Source organism: Rhodnius prolixus, unplaced genomic scaffold (genome assembly GCF_049639745.1).
Source record: "Rhodnius prolixus isolate KJV_2025 unplaced genomic scaffold, Rpr scaffold_6, whole genome shotgun sequence".
Classification (NCBI taxonomy): Eukaryota; Metazoa; Arthropoda; class Insecta; order Hemiptera; family Reduviidae; genus Rhodnius; species Rhodnius prolixus.
The window spans coordinates 24,568,847-24,581,082 of NW_027411634.1; the positions used below are offsets into that span (position 1 = coordinate 24,568,847).

The following is a 12,236-nucleotide window of genomic DNA, read 5'->3' on the forward strand; positions in this document are numbered from 1 at the left end:
TGATACAATTTTCCTTTGTGCAGGACTCCTTACTCAAAGCATTTTACATATTTATTTTAAGTGACCTTTTCTGCAGCAAACACTTCTTTTCTTTAACACATCAATATATTTCATCAAGCGAAAGATCAACTGCCTTGGAGCACTTCAAACAGTTCTGAAGGCAACAGTTTTTACGATCTGCAGCAAACTTGTGTGCGGCAGTATTTGGATGCTTTGAAAGCACTTGAGGGTTGCCAACTGCCCTTTTTTTTTTTTTGAAAGGACAGTCCTTTTTTAACATCTGATTGTCCTTGTCCTTTCTTAAATTAGGAAATGACGCATTTTGTCCTTTTTTCAGATATTGTTCACACAAATCTAATTTATTTTATTGTATTTTTGATTTAAGTTCTGACTTCTCGAGACTTCTTCATTTGGCGCGTTGTTTTTCTGTTCTAATTGAACTGAATAGGTCAACAGGTTATTGATGTAACGATGAACTTTTCATGAATAAGTATGTATATATGTATATAAGTATGTACCTAGGCCTGATTACAGACGGGAGAGAGGGGACTTTTCCCCGGGGCCGGAGTCTCTGCATGTACACCTAAAAGAAAAAGAAATAGGAATGATACATATTCCCGGGCCCCAAAAATCCTGTCGACGGCCCCGAATGTACCTAATTTTTTTTAGGGTGTCCTTTTTTTGGAACTTTATAGAGTTGGCAACCCTAACTTGAGGCCAATTTGCAAAAGTTCTACACCGTAATCGTTGTTCCTTAATCACTTAAACCTTTGAAATTTCCATTTTTGCATCAGGACAATTTTCTGGTTTCTTTATTTAGATTTACACATTGTGGAGCTAACTCCCTCTGAAAGGGGCAATAACCTCTGTGTAGATAAATAAATAAGTAATAATATATTTAGATTTACACAGTTTTATTAATAACTTTTCAAGTGGAAAAACAATCAATTAACATCTAATATAGCTCTCAATAAACAAGACAACAGGCAACGTGATTTAAAAAAGCGGAACCTTTACTCACTAGTAAAACCTCTCCGTATTATAGCCACTGATTAGAGCACAAATCCGCGGTAGTATGTTTGGCAAAAATAAAAAAAATTTCGAGATCTTCACCAACAAAATAGAATTCAAAATCTAAAAGAAAAGGTCAACAATAAAACCACGACAAATAAGTAATTTTATTCCATTATCTCGAAATAAGGGGTGAATCATTCTGTATAAATTTTCTTGTAATTATTTACATTTTCGTGGAAATAATTTGTTACGAGGTTAATTTTCCTAGAAATGCGGAAAAGCTATTAGCGCCCCTAAATAATACAAAATGCATATTAATGCTACGCAAACAGTAATGTATGAATGGACCAGATGAAATCTAAACTGTATTCATGCATTCCCAGAACGTATACTGCATACAAACTACTTGTATTTATATAAAACGTTATATATACCTAAAACTCATTCCTACAGTAAAGGAGACAATCCTAAATTAGATGACACGAACGGAGGCGAAAAGCGAACATATTTAACAATCAAATTTTCCCACATTAATATTTGATTGTATCTAACTACAATTGACCTAATGACATTTTCATAAAAATTATTATTTGTACGAAAGTCAGTAAAGTGACACTAAAGTCGTTCAAAACGAAAACAAGATTCAGGAAGCAGTTCATCCGATTTTTTTAAACAAATTTTCCGATATATTCTATTCCTATGAATATTAGACAAGAAATGATATACATGACCAGATGCTTTTTCAAAACTGTCTAAAATAGAATTTTCGGGGGAAAATATTTTAAAAATAAGTGATACACGTTTGAGATAGCAGGTGATAAATATAAAACTCAGAAATGGCTTCCAGTTCATCTAGATTTCCACATTTTCTGACTCTGTCACCTACTTTTATGGCCAGAGCTAAAATAAACTTACAGGGTAGCCTTCATTTGGTAAATGAAAGTTAAAATACAAAGGAAAAACTCAGAATTGGCTTCCAGTTCGTCTATATATCCACTATTTGAATCTCTGTCACCTACTTTTATGGCCAGAGCTAAAATAAACATACAGGGTAGCCTTTATTTGGTAAATGAAAGTTAAAATACAAGGGAAAACTCAAAATTGGCTTCCAGTTCGTCTAGATATCTACTTTTTCTGTTTCTGGCACCTACTTTTATGGCCAGAGCTAAAATAAACTTACAGGGTAGCCTTTATTTGGTAAATGAAAGTTAAAATACAAAGGAAAAACTCAAAATTGGCTTCCAGTTCGTCTAGATATCTACTTTTTCTGTTTCTGGCACCTACTTTTATGGCCAGAGCTAAAATAAACATACAGGGTAGCCTTCATTTGGTAAATGAAAGTTAAAATACAAGGGAAAACCACCAAAATCTTTGAGTTGAAGTGAATTCAACTACTGTACATCAATAAATACTTTACAGTGTGAATTCACAATTCATTGAGAAAGTCAGGGACTTGCCAGCCAGCCAGCCGGCTTCATCTCCACTTCCCAAACCGAGGTCAGTTGGGTGTGAACGTGGTTCTCAGGGTGGAGACCGCACCTCACTAGAAATGATCGATCCACCTGTGACGCCCCAGCATGGTTACCATGGCTACCTGTTGCTGCTGTTATCGTGACGTAACACAACGTCATAGCCACTCACTTGTGAATGGGCAGCAAGGAAAGATAACACAGGTGCCGACGTCAATCACGTGGCCAGCAGATAACTCTAACATGTTCCAAACAAACTAAAAAGTCAATGATAAAGCTCTGTGTTTTTTGTTTTTTAACTCGTCCATTGGTTTTCAAAAAAATGAAAATTCTGTCTTTCCCAGAGAGATGTAAAAACTCAATTAAAAGGTTGGCTGCGGAGAGGCAGACCGGCGTTTGGATCTTTAACTCCTTGGCAGATATTCGCCCAATCTTGAAGGTTTTCAACACCTCACTGCTCAGAAATGACTGAAAAGTAAAATTTCTGCAATAATATGCTATAAAATGTTATTGTTAAGACTATATATTTCATTTAAAAATTCAATCTCTAAGTCAAGATCGGCTTAACTCTATGTAGTAATATGAATCCATCTGTTATCTGCATTCTAAGCGTCAATCTCTAATCTAAATCTAGAATGTAAGACGTCTAGGTAAGGTTCTATTTGGACTGATCAGCCACAGCGACCAGCTGATTTGCTGAGGCCTCTTCTAGTTGAAGCGCTCCTGTCTATTTTATTTTGGAATTTAGAGATGACACTTGACATTAAGTCATAAGTTTCATTATCATTTTGTCCTGAATGTTTTATTACCCAGTATCTCCGTCCAGGTAGTCTCGCCACTGCCTTGAATTAACTTCTTAGGACATGATAGCCAAAAGATCCACCAGTAGATCTGAAAAAATTATTATACTTCTCTGAAATTGATTGATTCTTTCCTTATTATCTTCGCAGCACTAAAATATGTAACTAATTCTGTTTATAAGTCCAAGATATTTTTAGCTCGGATTAGCGCCGTACAACCCGATACCCTCTACTTCTGTCTCGGAGCCTCCGAGAAAATCTCAGAGTTATAACAGTAACCTTAATTAATTAACGAATTTTGTACGTATTTCTCAAAAATTAGTTCTCATAATGTTGGATTGAAAAACCTAAGAAAAAGCTGAAGACAGTCACCAATATTATTGTTTGATTTCATGTATAAACTTGTTAGGCCCATCTGTCTTAAAAATCAGAAAATGTACAATCTTTTAATTCCTGATTATTGAGATTGAAGAAAGCTTGCTCTGAAGATCCATATTGAGATTTGAAAATGAAAAATTAACAAACAAAAAAGTTTTTTTTGTTTTTCACTCCCCATCAAGTAATTAATTAATTATTAATTTTTATTCCATTGGGTAAAGTGATCATGTTGCCTAAATTATTTTATTATCATTTAAAGAAACTTTTAAGAAAGCAATTAGGATGCATTCTAAATGAAAGAATACTTTAAAAGTTAAAAAGTCATTTTCATCTCTTAAAACCAACTCCCCATGAAAAAATTCTGGATGCTCCTCTGCATATTCCTATTAATTTGGCACATCTTTTACTTCAAAATTCATATATTTTCAGCCTTGTAACATTGCCTAGCCAAAACTTAATTCTTCCACAATTTAATAAAAATGTCAAGGTAATTTTACAAAAATTCACTAAAATAATTAATGCTAAAAATTATTTCTCTTAAGTTTTAAATTAGCAAGGCATCTAATTAGAAGAGAATGGCAGACAATATAATTGTGCTCATATTAATGTAATTAGATAGGAAGAGATTAGCTCGGTTAGTGCCCAAGTGATGATCCTAAGTCCCATCTACTCCTAGATTTTCTCTTACAGCACATCACTCACGTCATAGTCTGGTCAGGAACAATATTTTCTGGAATGAGAGTTTTCAAGAAGAGCCTTAAATAAATATTAAAATAAAATTTCGCAATAGTTTTCTTAGCTAGTAAGAGGCATTAAAAATAAATAAGGTTGTTTTGCGAGATTTTAGTTGTACTTTGCTTCTAACTACAAGCACAGTAATTTAGAACGCCTACGCTATCTATTGAGTTTTTAAAGAACTAAATAGGCTTCCCTTATCTTTGCTTGGACTCACATTATAATATTTTACATTTAAAAAAAGACTTATGTGTTTTATTTTTTGTTTTATTCGTAAATTATTATGAATTAACCATACAAATAATTACTACTTTCATTTAAAAATTCCATGTCTCATTAGAAAATGTATACTTGTTTTAATCAATTCTTATGAAAGAATAATGTCCACTCCACTTTAACGAATGCACAGCACATGATCTAACAAATTCCACAGTAAATTACTAAATTACAAAAAAATAAAATAAATAAATAAAAATAGGAAAATTATTATAAAATACCCTTACTATATATATACTTATAAACAAAAATAATAAAATAAAATTCAATAAAAAGTAAAGCTACATCAGAGCAAAATAAGATTTTTTTTAAATTCATTAATTTCATAATATTCACATCAACATTATCAAAATGCCTTCACTTCATTATCTTTCTAATAATAGCTAAGTGATAGATATTTAAACAAACATGTAGAATAAAAGTGATTTTAAGCATATAGTGGTCCCACAACTATGGATGTAATAAAACCATTATTAAACATTATTGTAAAATTATTATTAGAGAATTCGCGAGTGAGATTTGACTGTAGATTTCCTTTTAAGACAGTAATTTATTCGATTCTAATATATTGCGAAGTTCATGAAGCTTACTGGTACTGCTAAAATTTCGAGTTGAACAAGATTAGTAAATAGCTATGCTGTTTCTCTATCTTTCTTGGTACCAGAAAAAAAGTGTTTATACCTATCAGCTTCTATGAAGTAGTACCATAATTGACACTGGGTCGCGGTGGCAAGAGCTTTCTGATCAAACTCTGAAAGAATCTAATCTTTCAATGCAGAATTTCTAACAGTTTTTTGGAAGGATTTAAGGGAAATACTAACCTGAACCTCAAGATTCCTCATAAAATGTCTTTTATTAAGATTAAGTACTCAAATTGAACAATTTAATAGTAAATTTAAATAAATAAATTAATCCAAATTTATTATCCAAAAATTAATTTGTATCTATTAACTTCTTTCGCCTAAGATATCAATATTTTCTAAATATATTTGAAAATAAAAGTACTACAAAATAAACTCTCTCAAAAAAATACTTTTAAAAGAATATACCTAAACTTACAAACTTTCCAGCGATTTGCTAAATAAATTTAAAATATGATTTTAATTAAAATTTGTGAATTTTTATCTCTAACATAAATAATTAATCATTAAGTTAATTTATTGGGACTAAATAAAGATTAAATAGTTAAGAACAAATTGGGAGAGAACGATAGCACCAATATAGAGCTGTAACATCATTTACAAATTTCTCGGAAACAGTCAATATGAAGTTTGGAGTATGAACATATGTTGACCTGGCGATGAAGAAAGTTCTACAATCGGTTAAACAAGCGCTTGTGGTTTTACATTGGGTTCAGCAATGAAATGTAGATTGGGAGGTAGTTCCTCATACTGACGTTGCCTCCGCAAATCCGCCCACAGACTCCATTTAATTATTCCCAGAATCTTCTCCATTCATTTAGTAAACATGAGTTTAAACAAAGCTTTATTCACGTACAATACGCGATATATGGTGTGTACAACTCCTTCCCAAGAACATCAAGCTTCTGCAAAAACAAAGCTATAGTATTGAATTTTTCATGCTGTAATTATGTTAGCTTGTACAAGATAGAAATCACTAAAATAAATTTAAAATATCTAATGCACACTTTACAGGAATTCCACTATCATAATTTATGTTGAGAAATTTTTATGAAAGTACTTTTTGCAAAACAAAAACAAAAAAATCTTGAAAAACTGCTACATTTATTTGGCAAAATGGCTCTTCAGAGTTTTTTCAACCTCAGTATTTTACGTTCAAACTGAATTTTATATTTTTAATTTAATGTTCATTACATTTACATAAAATTCATGTCCGTTCACTTTCTTAAATGACACATTTAGAGAAATGCTTGACTTCCCATCTTTCTCTAGAACTGCTGAGGCAAGCACTTTTTTAGCGAAATTCTTTCAAATAAACTTTATGCATTCACATGATCATTCAAAGTTTAAGGAAATTGGTTAAAGCCGTTTCCAAGAAAATCTCCAACGAAAAACTGAAAAATCGATTTATTTTTATGAATAAACTGTATGATAAACTGAATAATCGAGTTAACTGATTATGACTAAAACTCATTGCATCTATGAAATTGGCTTTAATATTAGTTGTACATGTAAAGTTCATAACTTTAATTAGAAAGTTCGAGTCACGAAAAAGTAAGAGAATTAATAGTTTTATAGTCAGTTTACCTGAGTTCACTTTGTCCTGAACATGTGTAGTGAAAGTGAGTTGTTTGCTGTCCAAAGTTAAGCCTAGAAAAGGTCTGCATTTGGCGTTAGTCTTGTCATGGTTTATTTTAATTTTCCACTCAGTGCGTTATTTAGTCAGTTTGTCCATTGCAGGAGTAAGTCTGTTGGTGATGGTGTCAATTCTCCAAGATGACTTGTAATCCACGTCATCAGCATACAAAGCAAAATTGACATGAAGAGGTTTAGGGAGAGGATTTATGTTAAGTGATGAACAGGATAGGACCTTGAGGAACGCCTTCTACGATTGGATATAGGAGAATGAGGAGGCAGAGTTTAGGTGGATGACAGAATTTCTGTTGGAGAGGTATGAGTGAAGGAGTTTAATAAGGTATACAGGAAAGTTGTATTCATTTAGGCGGAAGAGAAGTCCAGTATGCCAAGAGCTGTCAAAGGCGTTTTTTAAGACAAGCACTACCATTCCAGTGTGTTTTTTTGTAGTGAAAGTTGTTTGTGACGTTGTCTACTATTCGTTTGAGTTGAAGTTCAGTGGATAATCCTGGTCTAAAGCCAAAATGTTCGTAGTTAATATATTGTATATTGTGTCGAGATGTTTTGACGGAACTGAGTAAGTAAATTGGACGGTAGCTAGAAGGGACAGAGGGAGGTTGCCGGATTTGCGGATGAGGATGGCTTCGGAATTTTTTTAAAGGTTTAGTTGGGAGGGATTGTTTATACTTCCCACTTTATAATATAAAATCTCTATAAGTTTCTCTGAGTTATCTGAGAGAAATGTAAATTCTTTCAAGTGAAAATCTTATGACAATTGCATTAGATTTCAATTTTAAATTTAGCGGTTTAATAAATGTTTAAGAAGAAGAGTTTTTGTTCTACTTTGGTTAAAATTATTGTTTCGTACTTATATTAAGTAGTTTCTTATTACTAATGATATATCTATTTCTTAAATTTAGAGAAATTTTTTTAATATATGTTTCCAATAGGGAGAATATGTATATCAAGGTCTTATAATATTTTCTCTAGGGTAACTGTGGCCGCCAGCTGATCTCTGTTCTTGCAACCTTACCTCTAGATTATTTTAGAACAATTTAAGTAACTTAAATAGTGATAAAATGCCAACTGCATTTCCACCGCCAGTAAATGTTTCTCCATTAATCAAAGTTAGTATGATTTCATTTTGTTCTTAACGTAAGAAAAAAAATTGTTCTTTTTCTATTTCATTTTTCATCACTACACTTCTTTATTTAGAAAGTAAGGAGATTTTATTAGTTAAATATCAGTAAGGAGTTCGCAAAGTTCCAATAAAAGCAATAAAAATTATTGTATATAGAATTACGTTGTAAAACTTCACTCCTTAAGTCTATCGTACTTTCGTTTCCAATCTACGAAACCACTAATTTGTCCATTAACTCACATATTAAGTAATAATAAAATTATTACAATAGTAACTTTATTTTACTTTGCCCTTCAGTTTTGTCGTTGGAGTTTCCTCTTAACGGGTATTGCTTATGGGGCATTTTGGCAAAGCCGATATACGAGCAGAGAACTATCACTTAAAGATGTCAAAACTAAGGAGAAAGCAGCCCGTGACGCAAAACTTGCCGAGGAGAAAGCAAGAAACGCTGCAGGTAATTATTGATTAAGTTTCGTTAAAAAGTTAATTGAAATAACCTATTGTTATTTCCAACTTATTTTAAGTCTCCATTCTTTATTTAATTAAGGAATTCTGTTTTATTAAATGAAGAAATGTATGAAAAAAATTGTTTAGTCTGAATAAAATGAAGTGATATCTAATTTATGGGCATTTATTAAGTTAAATTCTTATTTAAAAGAGCCAGTTGGTTTAAAGAATTTTGTTCGCATCATTTTCATGGCACTAAAGTTCTGCAGATATGTATTGTAACTTAATTTATGTATTTATATTCACAACTGTTTCTAAATTCTTTGTCACTTTCATCTTCTTAAGATTGTATAGCTTGTTTCAGTGAAAAGCTCATAATTGTTGGATAGGTTCTAAAAAATAGGTAGCTCAATGGAGTCGATAACTTTTTTAAAATGGCGTATTTTGAAAATTTAAGTTAATTATCAAGCTGTTTGTTAAAAGACCAAACTTCAGGTCCTTTGAAGTCTCTGGCAGGTCTCAGCCTAACAATGTGTATAACACTACAATGGCACCCAATACAATTTGCACAAGTCTTAGATTGATTTAAAAACTGTTCATTTTTAGCGTACCCAATTTTAATCTTTGACTCATCAAACAACTATATTCTCATACTTATAGCATTCTTCTCAGATTTCATTCAATGAACTGTCTCTGGACATGTAAAAAATCTCAGTACCACTTTTGGTTTCGGAATTTGACTTTGCAACCAGTTCCTTTGTGGGAAAGTTACTCTAGAGTTGTAGAGAAAATATTTCCTCTTGTAATTCTGATTAGGTGCACAGGTTGGATTCAATAAACTACAAACTATTGGGAATCTCCTCCATTGACACATTGCTAAAGAAAAGTCTTGCCTCTTTTAACACCTACATGATACATTTATTACATTGTTATAATTTATGTAGTGTGATCAATCATTATTGACAATATGTTTGTTCTTACAAATTTTTTAAAACACTAGTTTCTCAAATAAAAATCAAAGTAAGTTGAAGGTTCAGTGTTGAATTCAAGAAAGCTCTGAAAGACTAGAAGTTTCTAAGTTGTATCCAGTATTAAATGTTTTCTTGTCGCCAATTAATATAACTAACTTAGGGTAACTCCAAACGCATTCAGATTACTTTTTTTTTCTACATGTTAAGCATCTCATAAAAAATATGCATTTAGAAATATTGTATTAATCCTTAATTATGTTTTTTAGCTGAATTGGAAAACATAGCAAAGATGCTGGCTGGCACTAGCAAGTAAATTGGGCATAAATTTGTATAGTTCAATCTTTGTTGTATAGTTATAAATTTTGTGTAATAAAATGAAAAATGTTCCCCAACTTGTATAAAAAAAGAAAGAAAAAGAAAATTGCATTCTCATTATCTCACCTTTCAATATAATCATAAAAACCGTTGGAACATCACTAATTTTATAAAATAGTGTAATTGAATTCCAATTAAAATTTCCTCTTTATCCTGACAAGAATTTAATGTTTTGGTTGAAATTCATTTAAATATCACGCAACTTTTATAAATATGAAGAACTGTCTTATGAGGATTTAATAAAAATCCATCAGGAAAACTATGTATAGTTTTCATTTTTTTAATATTTATTTACTTATTCATTTCACGACTTTCTTCTGAGTAATTCCAACGGTTTCTTTATTAAACTTACTATTCTAAAAATTTGTGGTAAAATAGTAACTCCTATTAAATACATACTTAAATAAAATATATTCTTATTTACAGTTGATTTGATAGTACATGTTTTTTAAAAAATAATTGACAGACGTACCAAGGTCCTTGCTGAAGTCTGAAGTGTACAAAATGAAATTCATTTTAAAGTAATGCGTATATTAATAAAAACAAGGCAATAATTGCCCTAAAAGTAACAGCTTTACTCAATCGACTTCGTTTAATATCGTTTGATACCCGTGAAAACATTTTTAGGGGATTTGAAGAAAATTTTATTTATGAAGGATCCGATTAACTCGTTTCTTGAATAGCGGGTTGATGATGTATTTTGTAGTATTAGTGTTTTACTGGCACTTATTTTATTCTTGTAAAAGTAAATTATTCCTTAATTTTAACAAAACTTAACAACTTAAATTGCTGTCAAAATCAGAAGCAGTAGCGGATTATTCCGGCAGAGAAATTCAGCTTCAAAGAGATACGGTTTACTATTTATTTCACTAATATCACTTCATAGCTTTTTTAACTTAAAATATGACAAAGGAGTGCTCAAAATGTGGAAGAAGTTTTGTTTTTCATTGTTTGATTAGCTTCTGAAGCTATGCCAAGGTGTGGCACTTCTACAACAAAAAAAATACTGAAATCAGTGCTGTGAGATGTGGTGGAATCCTGGACCGGAAATTAAAAGAAGGGCAACAGACTTGCATCGAAGGTTTCGACGTTCAATTTAACAAGTTAATACCGAATTAGTTTAACTTCTGAAATGATAATTTAGATTATTCTTTAGCATTACATATAAGTAACTGATACTTCATTTTAGGTCATGTTGTACGAACAGTGGTACATGTTATGTGGTATTGTAAATAAACTCCCTATCAGCAGGGGTACTGTTGGTAGGAAATAAAAAACAAAAAAAAAATTCATATTAAGTCGTTGGAATTTACGTTGAAGCATTCCACTGGTAGGTAAATGGACTTAGTTTTAGATTTGACATGGTTCATCCATCCTACATGATCTAGCCTTTGGATTTTTGTTTTTGTTTTACCATTATGAACTTGAACTGGACATTTAAATAGTAAATATTTATAAAACATTCATTTTATTTTACAAATCGTATAAATCACAATATTTACAAAACGTAACATTTACATATCAAAATCTAAATAAAAGTGGGCATTTTTTACTCTGTTTTAATTTCAGATGTTAATTCTCTTTCAAGTAATGGCACAATGGTTTGGAAAAACATCATTTCTCTTAGGAAAATTAAAGGACAAACAAGTTTTTGTAATGGTGAAACAGAAATTAAGGGGAGTTTGTTGCTTTACTTTCAAAATTATTATTTAAAGATATTTACAAAGGAATATTTGATGTATTACAAATATAATTTACATATTATATATATAGTCTTTGTTATATATTTACAAAACGTTTTAATGAAACTTAAGTTATCAAATACCTGAATTAAGGATTACATTTAGAATATTCCTACATCACAAAAGCTAAAAACGTTTCTGTCACAGAACAAAAGCGACAATTGACTTTGTACTGTAGTTATTATGGCGAAGTATTAATCGCTTCGCACATCTTGCTTAAAACATAATTATATTATTTTAATCAGCCTTTCTACATGTGAAAGGTGACAATTATGTTGATATGTACTAGCTAAAATCTTCTAAACTAGAAACTGCTGCCGACTGAAGTTGAGTGTACTCCTGTACTACTTTGAACACATATAAACATTGCACTTTGCAGACTGTATCATTGGCCACAGCATCTGGACTGAAGTTTTGGAGGAGTGATATACAGTTCTTCACTTTTACCGACTGGCACAAAGGCTAAAATAACGAAAAAAATTATATTTATTATTGGTTCAATGCAAACTATAAAATGTTTGTTAAACACAAAAACATTTTTAATGATTCTTTCCAGAAACATCACTACAAAATACATTAGTCAAGTTCAAAATAACTAAACTCAAGGCAAAA

The 12,236-nt window shown here is 31.2% G+C and overlaps 2 protein-coding genes across 2 annotated transcripts in view; one reads left to right on the forward strand and one right to left on the reverse strand.

Moving 5' to 3' along the window:
* The first annotated feature begins 7,914 nt into the window (after window positions 1-7,914).
* On the forward strand, window positions 7,915-10,312 carry ATPsynE (ATP synthase, subunit E). The gene is made up of 3 exons (XM_074140272.1): window positions 7,915-8,075; window positions 8,387-8,543; window positions 9,774-10,312. Exons 1-3 carry the CDS (start codon window positions 8,028-8,030, stop codon window positions 9,818-9,820), a joined length of 252 nt encoding a protein of 83 aa, XP_073996373.1. The 5' UTR covers window positions 7,915-8,027; the 3' UTR covers window positions 9,821-10,312.
* Window positions 10,313-11,331: 1,019 nt separating this feature from the next.
* The window catches only part of LOC141460338 (uncharacterized), a 60,924-nt gene continuing 60,019 nt past the window's right edge, over window positions 11,332-12,236 (reverse strand). Inside the window, exon 27 of the mRNA XM_074140245.1 lies at window positions 11,332-12,086. Within this exon, the coding sequence (XP_073996346.1) occupies window positions 11,910-12,086 (177 nt within the window). The 3' untranslated portion in view covers window positions 11,332-11,909. The remainder of the gene's footprint in view (window positions 12,087-12,236) is intronic.

What these genes read in the sequence shown, in the direction of transcription:
- ATPsynE (XM_074140272.1), top strand. Translation starts at nt 8,028, where the DNA reads ATGCCAACTGCATTTCCACCGCCAGTAAATGTTTCTCCATTAATCAAA. An exon ending in ATGTTTCTCCATTAATCAAA is followed by an intron (nt 8,076 to 8,386) that starts GTTAGTATGATT and finishes TTTGCCCTTCAG; the next exon opens with TTTTGTCGTTGGAGTTTCCT. An exon ending in GAAAGCAAGAAACGCTGCAG is followed by an intron (nt 8,544 to 9,773) that starts GTAATTATTGAT and finishes TATGTTTTTTAG; the next exon opens with CTGAATTGGAAAACATAGCA.